This window comes from Antennarius striatus, chromosome 16 (genome assembly GCF_040054535.1).
Source record: "Antennarius striatus isolate MH-2024 chromosome 16, ASM4005453v1, whole genome shotgun sequence".
Classification (NCBI taxonomy): domain Eukaryota; kingdom Metazoa; phylum Chordata; class Actinopteri; order Lophiiformes; family Antennariidae; genus Antennarius; species Antennarius striatus.
This window is the reverse complement of record NC_090791.1, coordinates 7,384,686-7,399,781: the sequence shown is the minus strand read 5'-3', so window position 1 is coordinate 7,399,781 and position 15,096 is coordinate 7,384,686. Positions and strand designations below refer to the sequence as shown.

Sequence of the window (15,096 nt, the reverse complement as noted above, 5' to 3'; positions counted from 1 at the left end):
AGTTATTGGAAATCGAAACCTAAACCGTCTGAGAACCACGTCCTGCCTCCTCTTCCTCCTCCTCCTCCTCTTCCTCCTCCTCCTCCTCCGGTCACCGATCAGAATCGAGTACCGAGAGTTTATTTCCCTCCCTGGACACAAACTAAATCACTGTAAAACTTTTATTCAATGAACTTCCTCACTCCATCAGGTAAGTGTGTGTGTGTGTGTGTGTGTGTGTGTGTGTGTGTGTGTGTGTGTGTGTGTGTGTGTGTGTGTGTGTGTGTGTGTGTGTTATTTATCAGCCATCTGTGTCAGACGAAAATGTCTTGTCTTGAATCATGAACCAGTCAGTTGAACTGGTTCAACTGACTGGTTCCACAGGAAGTGTGTGTGCACCAGCCATGTTCTGTAGGCACCGAGTGTGAGAAGGACGCACACATGGTGAGTCTCACCCCGACAATCGAACCATGGATCCTGCAAGACAGAGACGAGGGCAGCAGATACAACAATCTCTGGAGTTCATTCGGTAAGATTTTGGTTCTCCTGTGGCCCCAGAGCAGAATGTGGGGGCCACACTGAGTCTGATCGGTTTCACACCTGTTCTGAAGGGCTCACCGGTCTCATCTTGTGTTCCAGGTCATCCCTGCCTTATCCGGACCCAGAGGGATACCAGGTACCAGCTACCATCCACACATCTTCTGTTGTTTCTGGCCTCATATTTTAGTTTACTCGCTTATTCAGTGTTTGGAGGCAGTGTTCATGTAGAGCCAATGGTTTAATATTAAAACAAGTAATGTTTTCAACTGAGTAAAACATTTAAGTAAGTTGTAGTTACATTTATTTTACATTACATTGACTTACATTTTAAGTTTTCGATTTTTAAAACCATTTTTAGTCACAAAAAACAAATTATAAAATCATCACACTCACACAAAATCCAAAAGAGATTCACCCAAAAAGGAATTCACATCCAAAAACAAATAGTAATACGAAAATAATCCTCAATCGTCATATGAACAATAAAAGTTGGTCAAAGTCAGTTACTGTGAGATGTTTAAATAAGTTAATCCCACTAAAATGATTTGATCAATTGAATTTAAAATCGTGTGGTGTTGGGATAAAGAAACTCATAACAAATTGGACTTTGAAATCATTTTATTCTCTTTATCTCAGCTTGGTTTTGATGATTTGGTGTGTTTTGATGATTTGTTGTGATTATTAAAAGGTGACTTTTGTGAAAAATGTGTTCCTACTCAAACAGGAAACAAAGAGAATTTCTTACTCGATGCCTCCATGAAACACACCTACTTTATTTTTAGTTGTCCTACCCGCATGACTACACAGATGGTCATGTGTGCTGGGCTCCATCTGATAGACAGAATTATTTCATCTATTGCTGTGAAATTTACTTTTCATTTAATGTTCTTATGGAATGTATACAGATTTACGGTACATCTCCCTTAAAATTATTTTGATGACTGAAAACAAAGAGTTTATTTCATTGACTTCATCAGATCAAGGTTTTTATTTATTAGTCCAATATAAAGACTTGTTGACGATAAAAATGTATTGACCTTAGCTCTTTTTAGAACTATTTAGTACATGTTAACACACTAAATGAAGATTAATGGCATAAACATTCTTCACAGCACCATTAGCATTTAGCTTATAGCACATTGACCCTTCAGAGTTACAGTCTCGTCGTCCTGTAGATTCTTTCTTTTTGTCACTGCTTTCCTAAATAAATGGCTGTTTGGCCTCATATGAACAGGATGAATGTTTGAAGCGACTGGTATCTGAAGAATGTTATAACTGGAAATATAGCAGAATTCAGGCCTGGAGTAAGAATTAGGACTTGCTCAAGGTCAGAGTATGATACTCATCTTACTCCCTTCTTTCTTTCTTTCTTTCTTTCTTCCAAGGGCTTCCTGACACAGTTGGTGTGTAACTTGCTTGATGAGGGGAATGCTCTGTTCAAGGAGAAGGAGTGGCTGCAGGCGGTGGGACAATTCACTGAGGGCTTGAGTGTCTCCAGTTATGCCTCGGAAGATGATCTCCACATCTCTGAAGTTTTGCTAGAAAGTCTTTATATCAACCGGGCTGCTGCCTACCACAGTATGGTGAGACACAGTTTCTGTTTTGCTGCAATATGTTAATTTAAACATATAGTGTTAAAACCTGATAAAAAAACCCAAATATAGACTTTTCGTCTCAATCAAAGCCTAAACCTTGACATTATTCACTGCACTAAAACATAATATATGCAAATAGATAGACTGTGTGTAATTTATGTAATAATGTACATTATAATATTTTTTTTACTTTAGTAACCTTAACCCCTCACCCTAACAAAATGAGTCATGCTGAAAACATGTCTGTAAGTCTCCTTATGAAATTAATGACTATTTATACCATAGTTTGTTTAACAGACATGTTTGCATGATGATTCATTCTGCTGGTCTTCCTTCATGCATGACTAGAAAAGAATCTTTGTAGGTTTTTTTTATTACTATCACTACTACCAATGTGGAAAACACACCTAGAATGAATAAATCAGAAGCCTGACCTTCACCGCCCACATGGCAAATCATGGAGGGAGATTTATGAGCGCTGGGTTAAGGGAAGGTGAAGGTTTATGTGGGTGAACTGGAGTGAATCTAGCTGTATAGTCAATTCAAGATAAATGCGCACAGGATGATGCTGACATTTGTGCTCCATAGTGTTACGTATTGCCATAAACGTCGGCCTGCAGTTTCCAGTATCCTCATCCGATGTGACCAATCATCTCATCATCATGCTACTGATTTTAACTTTTTTTTTCACGCTCATCTCGTTGTCTGACAGGGGGAATACCATCAAGCTGTGCAGGACTGTGAAAGAGCTCTGGAATTGTGTAGCGAGAGCCGCCGGGCTCTGTACAGGAAGGCTCTCTGTTTGAAGGACCTGGGGATGTACAAGGAGGCCTACGACTGCACCACACAGTGTCTGCTCATCTGTCGTATGGTAAAGGATGGAGACAATATAAATGTAATAATATGAAATATAAACGCTTTAGATTGAAGCCTGAATGTGAATGTGGCTTGACTTTATTTGAGTTTAAAGGCTTCTTTTTGGCTTTGGAAATATTATTTTGATAAACATAAAGGTCACAAAGTCCACTTTTGTTTTTTAGTCGCTCTAGTATCGTAGATCTGGGTAAAGCAGTGCTTTTCTTTTGCTCCATCACTTTTATTCAGATTAAAACACATCAATAAATCTGTCATATAGTGGATGGATTACCATGAAGTGCACATTAATATTTCTTCCAGCATTAATAATTATAATTACATTATATAATTACATTGTATTCTAATTGTCAGTGTTTGTGTGTTCGTTAGTCCACCAAATGTCTCTGCAATCGTTGCAGATAGAAAGATGAAACAAAAAGCACATTACTCGGGCAGCAAAGGGGATGAAAATGAGAAGATGACCTTGACCTTGAGAAAACTAGGTCAAAGTCAAATTTTAACTTTTGTACTGTCAGGAACCGGATAAGATAGAAAGACGAGGGAGAAGGCCAGTGTGAGTAAGATCATAGATCTAACATGCTAACTTTAGATGGTATTGATGCCTTTTTAACCTTTTTAGCCTTCAGTATCGTGTTAGCATGTTGCTAGCTGCTAGTTTAGCTGTAGCCATCTCATCATATCCGTGAAGGTTGTCACGTTTTCTGTCTAGTTTTGATTAATTTGAACTGCTTTAGGCTCATTTATGGAATACGTATATATCGCCGCCAGATGACGGGTGTGTTTTACTATTGACAGGACAAACAGGTGAATGAACTCGCACAGGAGTTGGCCTTCCATCTGGGACTAAAGTATCGAAAACCCTACGTGGGCACAAAGGTTAGTAAGATGATGGCCGTCCACCTTTTGTCTCACGGAGGTTAACCAAAGAGCGATGCTGCTGTTGTCGTCTGCAGCTCTGTGGAGGTCAGATGGGATGGCATCTTGTATCACACTGATATATGATTGTATTTGAGTTAAATGACTTAAAAACAGCATCATATCACATTGATAATTTATGAAATATAGTGGGCTTTGCTTTGGTCCCAAAAATTGAAGCATAACATAACACTGAGTTCACTGCTGTTGGAGGCGCCGCTTCGCTTCACCTCCTTAGGCTTTAAATTTAAGCTGATGAACATTATCAACCAATCAAGGAAGCTACAGGTAACATCCACCACCACCAGCTGAACATCTCCAAAACCAAGGAGATGGTGCTGGATTTCCGGCGGGCACCACCCTCCCCACAGCCAGTAGTCATCGGGGGTAAGGAGGTGGACGTTGTGGGGACTTATAAGTACCTGGGGCTGCAGCTGGACAGTAGACTGGACTGGTCGCACAACCTGGACTGTGTATACAAGAAGGGTCAGAGTAGGTTGTACTTCTTGAGGAGGCTGGCCTCCTTCAACGTCAGCTCTAATCTGCTCAGACTGTTCTACCAGTCCATTGTGTCCAGTGTGCTGTTTCACGCCATTGTGTGTTGGGGTGGTGGTGCCAGGAAACGGGACACAGAGAGAATCCACAGGCTCATCCGGAGGGCTAGCTCTGTGATCGGTCAGGATCTGGACTCGATACAGACTGTCCTAGAGAGGAGGACTATGTCCAGGTTTAGGTCGATCCTGGGTAAACCCACCCACCCCCTGCACACCACCATCACCCAGCAGAGGAGCTCCTTCAGTGGCAGACTGCTGTCACCAAGCTCCTCCACTGAGAGACTCAGGACCTCCTTTGTGCCTCGTGCCATCAGGGGGCACAACCACTCTCTCAGGAGGAGGGGGTCTGAAGCCGCAGGGTCATCACGGTCGGGTGAGAAGGGATAGACGTGGGGGGCCTGGGACGCACTGTGGATGCACTGTGGGACACTTTGTGGGGGTCCTTAATCAGTTCACAGCTCGGCTCATTCACGTGTTACTCATCACACTTCATCGACTCCCAAAGCTCTTTCTTCTCTTCTTCTCCCATGTGCCTATGCTTCCTTCCTTTTATTTTAGGCTATTCTTTTTCCTGTTGTTATAATTATGTAACAGCATGTATATAATGTTACTTATACTTTCTGTCATGTGTGTATTTATTGTATTTATTGTATCTCTTGCGAGCAGATGTCACCTGAATTTCCCTTGGGATCATTAAAGTATATATCTATCTATCTATCTATCTATCTATCTATCTATCTATCTATCTATCTATCTATCTATCTATCTATCTATCTATCTATCTATCTATCTATCTATCTATCTATCTATCTATCTATCTATCTATCTATCTATCTATCTATCCTGATGTTATGTTAAGCAAAGAGAAGTCTGACAGCTCAGTGCTTTCATTCAAGTGATGATATTTATCATAATCTTGTCAAATTAATGCAGTCGTGGTGCCACGTTGTCCGTACTTGGTTCCCATCCTGCTGACTGTCATTCCCTCTTGTTTTCTTCACCAGGAGCAAACACTGATCACAACAGATGTGACGAATATAAACACGACTGCTGAAGCCATCAAGGTAAGTCTCGTTGTCCTGGACAAATGTCTTTTGAATAAATAAGGAGACAAACAGTAATACTGAAGCGAGAATAAAGACTTTAAAAACCAAGATTCTGTTATGTAATTGTAATTTTATCATCTCTAACCTGCAGGAGAGTGAATTACTGGACAATTCATGTATGTCTCATCATTAATGACAAATGTATGTGAACTTAAGTGAAAGTAAAGAATTTAGATTACATCATAAATTGTCTCAACCAGACATTGGGATTAAGACAATGGTTAATATATGGTTTTACAAGCAGTAACAAGGTTTCGCATAGAGCACAGTATTTTACTCACACACCATTAAATGATCCACATCATCTGTTAACGTTGATCCCCGTATGACCTGACGTATAAGAATTCCTACAAGATCGTACGATTTCTACAAAATTCCAAATCACAACCTTTTCTGACAACCACATTTTCATTTCTTGAATAAGAAAAGCTGTGAGCTGACAGTGAGTAAATGTCACAGGAGGGACATTTACTCACTTTATTCTAACTTTTAATCCTCTTATCAGACACTGATTTTATAATTTTTGATTTTATGTCAAATATTTATTTTTCCTCTTGTTTCTAGTTGCCTGACCATCTGGGTGAGGGTACGATTCCTTTGAGTGACCTTGCACTAGGTGTGGTGAAAATTCAGACTGCACTATCAGGTGTGTGTGTGTGTGTGTGTGTGTGTTATAGAGCATTATTTCACTATCTTCATGGGAAGTGGGGACCTTCATCAAATACATTCAGTATTATATTTGTAAAGAGGTGCAGGTGTGTTTGTGTGACTCTTTTACATCTTTCTAAAGGATTTTAAGAATGCAGGGGTATTTTTGTTTTTATCATTTTAAGTTCAGTAACATTACACCCACCAGTGCAACATTTGGGAGAACGTTTGCAGGGGTCAAGATTCGCCTCATGAACTTCAAAATTTGTTAAAAATTATTTTTCACAATGATCTAAATAAATTCTCTCCTTCCTGTCTTGTGTCCTTTCAGCGGCGCCCGCTGGCATTCCTCAGTCCTCCATTCCCTTCACAGATCTGGTCTCCTCCTCAGTTCCTGACTTAGTGGCTGTTTGTGACGAATTGGAGCTGATGGGAGACGACATCGACAGCCTGCTGGACTGCTTCCCTGCTGAACTGGAGTCAGCCGAGGTAAATCAAAAGATTTGTTATCAATAACCTAACTCGGCTGATGTTACTTAGATGGGAGGTCTGAAGAGCAAGCCAGCCATTAATGTCCATAATATAATAATGTATAATATAATAATAATAAAACAAACAGAGACCTACAAAACGCATAATGAGCATGTTTGCTTATTTAATTTTTGGAAAATAGAAATACAGTAAATCTTCACGCATTAATGCTTCAAGATGCCCGGCCTTGCCTCATCGCAGATTTTTAGTAGGTAGTCATGTGATACCATACCCACATTCTATTGGCTGACAGCATCCGGAAGTGCGCTGCGTTCCGAGACTCATGGAACGCAGTGCACTTCCATGTATTAAAGAAATAGTTAAAAACGCTTTAAACAATTTATAAGAGTGTGGGAAAAGGTAATACAAATAGAAGGTGGTTTAATATCAGCATGGGGAGGGTTTAATTAGCTTGAATAATAAAATAAATAGTTTGTCACAATATCACGGAATTTCATTATTTGCGAGTGGTTCCTGGAACGCATTAACCGCGGGTAGCAAGGGCGCACTGTAGTTTCAGTTTTTGGCCACTTGAGGGCAGTAAAGGCAGCTGTCGTTAGTAGATAAGTAAAGGCATGCTGACATGAGAGCAGACATTTCAAAAACATTAGTATTGCTCTTTAATGCCTACGTGATCAATTCAGCTCAATATCAATATTTGTCTTTTTTTTTCTTGAACAATTTTTGAGAGAAACATCTGGAACTAGATAAGACAGTCATTCTTCTTTCTTCATTAGTTTGTTGTAAATGTTGGCTGCCTGCAGGTTGGGGAGAGAACAACTGGATTATTATATCTTCTTGAAACAATACCATTAAAAGCCATTTTTTCCCTGCACAAGCTTCTTCTACTTTGTTTTCCAGACCCACATCCAGCCGGCGTTCTCAGTCTCCAGCACTGCGTCCACTTGTACGCCTGTAGCTCCTCCTGTCCTGCCCCCCCCAACACCCCAGTTGCCTCCAGCCTTCTTCAACTCGTCTGTTGGCCACATAAACGCCTTGGACTTCTTTTCAGATGCTGGTCAAAGCAGCACAACAGCTCTGCTGGATTGTTTAGATGACATCTCCAACTCCAGGAGTGGGGGTACTAGAGGCGGTCCAAACTTGGTGTTTGGCTCTTTGGAGCTGGACACTCTGGATGGCCTTGATGCTCTGGATGACTTCTCTGATATGCCCTCAAGTGCTGCTGATGGTTCTGCTAAGTATGAGTCTAAACCCCAGCTGGACACTGGGGAAAAGTGCCGTCATTTGCTCAATGGTCTTGATCTCCTGGAGACGGTCCCTCATCTAGACGGGATTAACGCTGAAGCTTCTGTGGAGCAGCTCGACTCACTTGATGCTCTGGACTCATTCCCCTCAGCTGGAGATGTTGTGGCTTTGCTAGAATCCTCCATGGAGAAAAAAGGCCTGGACTCGCTTGATGATTTCAGCTCAACTGGTAACTATGACTTATGGTGATTTTTGGTAAAGCAGGAGGACTGTCCTTTAGATTAATGTTTGGTTAAGGTTCAACACCCAGCCTAATGTGCGTCAAAGTTCAGTTGAATGATTTTAAAAGCTTGGATGAAGTAATTCAGTATTTAAGAGAACATTATGTCAACGTTTAGCGTGTGTTTAGCTCAGTTACAAAGAAACTGAGAAATATGTGATACAGGTTCAATGGGAAATAAGAATAAACAAAATATAAAGATAACAGACTTGAATTATCATTTTATATTAATGCTGACTTTTATCAGGATGTCTGTACAATTTATAAGTACCTTTAACTGTTGCTTCATTTTTCATCATTGATCCTCAGGTACTACAGGTTCTCATAGCAACACAGCTCCAAAGAATAACGTCAAAGTGAGAATAATCATCTGGGTTCTGGTACCTGCTCTATGTCTGTTTGTTAGTATTGACAAAATCCTATATTCTTTATCTTGGCAAAGGAGAAGAACAATCAAGGGCATGTTGCAGTCGCTAACCCGCTGTCCTCCACCCATGAGTTTCTGCAGGCCTGTTCCACCTGTTTCCCTCAGAAAGGTATGAGAACAGAGCAGCTCTGCCTGAAGCCAAGTGTTAGTTGGAATCATATCACGCTACTGGTTCATGCCGTTTTCATGCTCCTTGTTGTAGCTTGTATGCAAGCCCTTCTTGTGACGTTTGAAGAGGTTAAAATTCAAGCCCGGATCAATCTGCTCATAATATTCCAGTGGTCTCTATAAAAAAGAACATTCGCTCCTGCTGTCTGTTCTTTTGACGATCTTAATTCCTTGTTTTATCAGGTAAAGGGATTTATTCCTTTACTCACAAGCCAGATCTGGTTCACAGCTGCAAGCGAGACATTCTGTTATGTCGACGGAAAATAGGGCATCCTTCAGAGTGGACCAGAGTACGGCCAATCCCCAAACGGACTTCCTTCAATGGGCCCTTTGTGCTCTGCAACGGTAAGAATATCAATTCTGAGTGGATCGTTTGTATCAGGAGCTCTTCCTGTTATTGTTCAGGTAAAGGAGGAAGTGTGTTCATGGGCATCGTCCGTTTTATTCTGTGTCAGAGATTGTGAACTCTGGGGATCTGGGCCTCTGTAAGTATGGAGAAGACTGCACGTTTGCCTACAACCGGCTGGAGATAGATGTCTGGACTGAAGAGAGGAAAGGAACGCTGGACAGAAATCTGCTGTTTGAAACCGCAGCTGTCAAACTGGACCCAGTGATCAGCATCATACGGCTCATACAGGAGCACAAAGGCCTGTTCTTGTTCCTCTGTCAGGTCAGTGCACTCACACAGTTTACAGGAGTTGATCACTTTGTTTTATTGAATCATAACTGTTTATTTCTAATAATTATTGTTAAGCAATAGTTTGATTTCCATTTTATTCTTTGCTGTTTGCTAATTCAATTCTTAAAAGTAAATTAGGAATTTAGAACAACAATTAACACATGGAAATTCTAAAAATTGCAACTTGTGAAAATAATATAGGAATCTGTATGACTTTTTGAGTAATAACAAAACTGTGACTGCGTAGTAACAAAGATTTGTGAATCCCATTCCTCATTTTTGGATGCAATCTGACCTTCAATTAAAATCAATAAATGTAGCAATATATACAGCAGAAACGGACATAATATTTTATTAATATTATAAAAATAATAAATAAAATACATAACTGATATGTTGTTTTCTGCAAATGTTCACGTCTTTGTGCCTTCATGTCAGTTTTTATATTATGCATTCATTGAGTTAGTGAGTTATAAATACCTCCCAATAAACCAGTAAAATCATGCTTATAGTAGTCCAGTTAACACTGTTGACCTCATTAATACACACACACAATCCAAGTAAATCACATAAATATCAATAAGTATGTTCAGATGTGTGTTGATGTTTGAGGTACACACTCGCCCTCTTCATCTCAAACTGTGTGTTTTCTCCTTCCTGTCCTGTTGTTTTCTTCTTCTTGTCTTTCTCACAGGAATGTTTTGACCATAAGCCCAGAATCATCAGTGAGCGCTGCAAAGTCCGTCACACCATCTGCTCCAACTTGGATGCTCGCCACAACTTTGATGCCAATAAGTGAGTGTGTTTACAGTCTCATGAGCAAACTTCATCATTTCACTCACATGCTGCTAATGTGTGTTATACTTTGCCGTCTGTCCATCTTAAACACATTTTGTTTCCTGTCTCTGTGGCTGTAAGGTGTTTGGCGTTTATGGTGAAGACTCCTAGTACAAAATACAGCAAGGTCCGTCCTCTGAGGCTCCTGTGCAACTTTGATCTGTGCCACCAAGCCGTCCGCTTCGGCTGTCAGAGAGAGGACAGCTGCTGTTATGCCCACTCCGTCATAGAGCTAAAGACCTGGAGGGTGCAGCGAGACACTGGTGCAGACACGTCTCTGAAAACACTAGAATCACATGTCTGAATTGAATTTGTTTACTTGAATCTGAATATTCCGCCAAAGAAGTTCAAGCTTCAGTGATGTGAGATGTTAAAAATGTGTGCTTATTAAAAGAGGATCATTTGCACAAAACAAATGTAATGGAGGTGTAAGATTCAAGTGGGAAAAAATACTATTATTAATAACAATAATACTGTTATTATTATTATTATTATTACTATTATTGATTTAAGGGCTGTTTAAATTATTCAATCCAAAAATATTAACTGTTGTCAAAAGGATAATTGTCACGCTTTACCAGTTTTCCATTTTAATTTTTCAGGTATAAACCAGGAAGTAGCCATGCCCCAGAGTGTATCTCCGAAGTAGTGACGTTATTTCCATGTGTTTGTCTTTACAGGTATCAACCCTGATGAGATTGTGAACGTATCCATAAAGTATTATGAGAACGAGGAGCAACCTTCAGGCAAACATAAGAGAAATAGAGTAAGAAACCCTTTTTATAGCATTTGTGTATATGTATTTAAACTAGCATGAAGACCAGCCTGCCTTTTTTATTATGGCTAACTAGTTGAGAATCCTTCATGTCTATTATTATTTATTATTATTGTTAATTATTATAGTTTGTGTCATATTTACCATATAAATATTAATTGTGTGTTCTTTTCATAGCTAGAGACACACTTTCATTAAAGTTTTTTATTACTGACCAACTGACATTTCTTACTTTAAACAGCCTGGTTCAGGGGGTGGGGGCAGTAAACCAAAAGGAGTGGAAGGAGTATCGAAGCGCCTCAACATGAAGATGAAGTTTGTTTGTGCTCAGTGCTGGCAGGACGGCCGGAATAGTGAACCAGACAAAATCCTACAGTATTGCAGCGCCAAGGCCAGACACAAGTAAGAGGATCTCATTTATTTCTATAATTCTTAAGCAGGAAGTGAATAGTGAATTTGATCATTTGTTTCCACAGATATAAGTGTATAGATATGGCCATATTGTGTGATATTACTAAATCTTAGTAATTATGGGTAACAGGTGGAAATTAAAGTGTTATTCATATCTCAAACGGAAACTGTCAAGAGGCCAAAATCATCCATCTAATTCCAACCTCTTGTTTGAGTCCGGGTTCTTATTTTCGGACTCTCTTCTTCTTCAGGTGGACTAAAGACAGATGGCTACTCCTGGTGGAGTCTTTAAAGAATAATAAATGGGTTCCAGTGCGACCACTGCCACATGTTAAGAACTTCCCTGCTCATTATGATGTAGGTGTGCTCTAGTCTCATCCAAGAAGACCTCAGATATTCTCTGTTGCTTGTGCTGCTCATTGGGAAATTATGTCTCTTCCTGACAGATCTGTTTCCAGATTTTGGAGAAAAAAAAATGTAACTACACTGGAAAATGCACGTTTGCTCACAGCCAAGAGGAGAAGGAGATGTGGACATATATGAAGAATAATAACTGTGAGTTTTAAAGCATTTGTGTTTCTATAAAACAAAACCAATGATATTGATTTTTAACTTGTCCAAGCTTAGTTTTTTGATATTTTTTTTTACATTAAAATGAAATTTAAAGGCATGATTTTGGATATCTTCATTGAGGTTGTTTCAAGTTGCACCATTACAACTGTGCTATCATTTTTTCATCCGTACATCTGCTTCTCGTCCGTCCCCATCACAGTACAGGATGCCACCCTTCCCTTTTTCTCACTGTTGGTAAATCACATTTGTTCCCCTTAATATTTCGTTATGCATCAGCCCTCAGATGGATGAGTACAGGTTTTCAAATACATTTTATACTGGGGTGAGTGGTCCTAGTCTGCTTGAAGTGAAGGATGACCGGAATATGTTCTGGTGTTCAGTTAACGTAAAGTAATAACAAGCTGGGGCTGAATTTATTTATTTCTTGCTTTGACTGCCTCCTTGTGATCATCTTGAACCCTTTCCATGTTCGTGTTCGTTCCTGTAGTGGTGGAAATGCAGCAGGTTTATGACATGTGGTTGACATCAAGGACCCATAATCGCCCAGCAGATGGAGCCGCGCTCAACCAACCTGCCCCAGAAGAAGTTCAAAAGGAAATCATTATGCCAACTGACAACGCTGAACCAACAGTGGGTTTGCTTTTATTCAAAATTGATGAAATTCACAGACCCAAAAAATTACAGCTCTGGACCAAACTATCACTTACAAGTGTATTTTTTACTGAATTCATATCTGCGAGAAGATAATTTGCTCCCTTTTCATATTGTAGAGTGGCTTCTACTGTCATCTGTGTGGTAAGCACAGTAACAGTGAGCGGCAGTGGCAGAAGCACATTTCCACTGAGAAGCATAAAGACCGACTTTTCAACTGTCAGGGAGAAGAAGAAGCTCTGACGTGGAGCTATCGTTTTCCTGGCTGGTTCTTCAAACTCTGCCCTAGGTAAGATTTTTTTTTTTTCATTATGAGGTGAATTAATGACAGTATAAAAGTGTTTTATTGGCAGGTAATAATGAGAAATATCCACTCTGCCTGTGTTGGACAGGTCTGATGGTGGCTGTCCTGATGGTGTGAGCTGTGACTTTGCTCACTGTCCAGAGGAGTTGGATGAGTGGATTCAAAGACGGGATTTCCTGCGACAGAAGCTGGCCAAAGCCAGGGAGGACATGCTCGTTATGCCTGAAGAGGTTAACTTTGGGAAGTACAACTTTCTTCTTCACGACTGACTTTTTACTATTTTTTTTTTCTCACAGAACCAGCTGTTTGTGCCTGACAAATCTGTTGTTTAAACCAAAATACAGCAGCAGGATCTAAGAAGTGGTAGCAGATATTTGCCAGTAAATGCACATGCCCAAGACAGAAGTATTGGGCATGTGCATTTACATTCTCTAATATACCATTATTATAAAAGATTGAATCAAACCATTGAACAACCCATTGTGTGAACATGTGATCTTCACACAAACTGTTGAGTTTTATAGTTTTTGTTTGTTTGAAGAGTCCTAATGGATTTTCTGATTGAGAAATATTTCTCATTACTGTAATTCAAAAAATTTCAACCTACAAAATTAAGAAAACTTGTCATGATCAGTTCTGATTTGCTCTGTTTAATGTCTTTCTGGTTCACAATGATATACATTGAAAACAATACATGCTCTATAGAATAAGTAGTCAGTTATAATGAGTTACTTGTAAGGTTCTTGTGTCACATTGTTTTTTTGCAAACAGCTGACAATTTCTGTGTTTTGGCAATAAACCTTTATGAAGTGAGTTATTTGGCTTCCAAGTGTACAAATACTGTTGTACATTTTTCTGTTTATGTGACATGGGTTTTAATATCCAGATACAATAGCTATAGTAAAATAGTAATAAAATTATCATGGGGTATTTGGATTTGAAGTCATTTTCATGAACCAGCAGTGTTGATCAAATGCTCCATGTACCTTTCTTCAACTTGACTTAGGCACAAGTCTAAAGTAGTTGTACTTGAGTATTTAAATTATGGGTTGGTTTTAGGGCTGTCACTTTAACGCGTGAATTAGATTAATTAATTACGCTGCAACCATTTTAAATTTGGCTTATTGAGGGACCCGTAGACTGCAGTGACGTCACTTCGTACCTGCGCCACTAGTCAAAAGCAGGGTGACTGAACAGAGATGGATGCGACAAAGAGCGCGAGTCAAGCTCATGCTGACCTTTGGGCAGAAAGTTTATTTATTAAAAGGACAAATTTGGTGCTATTGCGGCGGCAGTGGCTCAGCGGTAGAGCAATAGTCTTGAAGACGGCTCGCCCAGCCATCAGTGGATCGAGATCCGCTCTCGCCAGGACATCCCTCGGAGTGTGAAAAGTCTTTTCTTCATGGTGTATTCTATTGATTAGTCATGCACTACAATTTTGTAATGTCCTAGAATTCAAATTCTTTATCTGGGGGGCTTTAGCAGGTTTGACATTAAAATGTGATTAATTAGATTAATTACAAATCCTGTAATCAATTAGATTAATATTTTAATCGCCTGACAGCACTAGTTAGCTTATACATGAAGTCCACTACAGATGGGAGTAAATGATGTACTTCACTTAACTGACAGCGAGTATTTTCTTACAAAAACACAAGCTTATGATGTGTCTTTATAGATTTGAGTATAACAAAAAAAAAGGCTTTAGCTCAGCCTACTGCTTTGATTATTATTATTATTATGATTATCTAAAATCTTGAAGTAGGAACATTACGAATCCATGGCTTTTGTGTGGTATTGCAACTGTTTTGTTCACCCCTGTGCGTGGCTACAATTTATTTTCACGTTTTCGTGTACTACTAAAACTCGTCACTAGGTGGCGTGGCGTCCGTCCACACCTGGCTTCCAGCAGCGTCTGAGCGGCACGTGTAGCCGAGCGTGGCGGCGAAATGTGCCGCCTGACAGACGGATGTTGTGTTTACCGTTCTTAAGGCCCGCCTCCAGCTTTGCTATTGGCTGTACACGGTGACTGACAGGTCAG

General features: G+C 39.8%; 1 protein-coding gene across 4 annotated transcripts; it reads left to right on the top strand.

Moving 5' to 3' along the window:
- Positions 1-13,868, top strand: LOC137610254 (zinc finger CCCH domain-containing protein 7B-like). Of its 4 annotated transcripts, none has more exons than XM_068337774.1 (23): positions 1-190; positions 330-508; positions 619-655; positions 1,905-2,102; positions 2,827-3,009; positions 3,786-3,866; positions 5,464-5,523; positions 6,130-6,181; positions 6,545-6,702; positions 7,606-8,179; positions 8,540-8,586; positions 8,673-8,766; positions 9,009-9,170; positions 9,281-9,495; positions 10,199-10,299; positions 10,423-10,604; positions 11,022-11,107; positions 11,358-11,518; positions 11,779-11,884; positions 11,974-12,082; positions 12,588-12,730; positions 12,871-13,040; positions 13,144-13,868. In XM_068337774.1, the coding sequence occupies exons 2-23, from the start codon at positions 450-452 to the stop codon at positions 13,322-13,324; spliced, it is 3,159 nt and encodes a 1,052-aa protein (XP_068193875.1). In that variant the 5' UTR covers positions 1-190; positions 330-449; the 3' UTR covers positions 13,325-13,868. The 4 variants fall into 4 exon arrangements, with proteins under 4 accessions (XP_068193875.1, XP_068193873.1, XP_068193871.1 ...); XM_068337772.1 differs by having other exon boundaries at positions 2-190; positions 364-508; positions 6,130-6,211; XM_068337770.1 differs by having other exon boundaries at positions 2-190; positions 6,130-6,211.
- Positions 13,869-15,096: the final 1,228 nt, after the last annotated feature.

Excerpts from the sequence above, each read along its gene's own strand:
- LOC137610254 (XM_068337772.1), top strand. The coding sequence starts at position 450 with ATGGATCCTGCAAGACAGAGACGAGGGCAGCAGATACAACAATCTCTG. Across the intron at positions 9,496-10,198 it reads TGTTCTTGTTCCTCTGTCAG|GAATGTTTTGACCATAAGCC; the intron begins GTCAGTGCACTC and ends TCTTTCTCACAG. Across the intron at positions 12,731-12,870 it reads CTGACAACGCTGAACCAACA|AGTGGCTTCTACTGTCATCT; the intron begins GTGGGTTTGCTT and ends TTCATATTGTAG.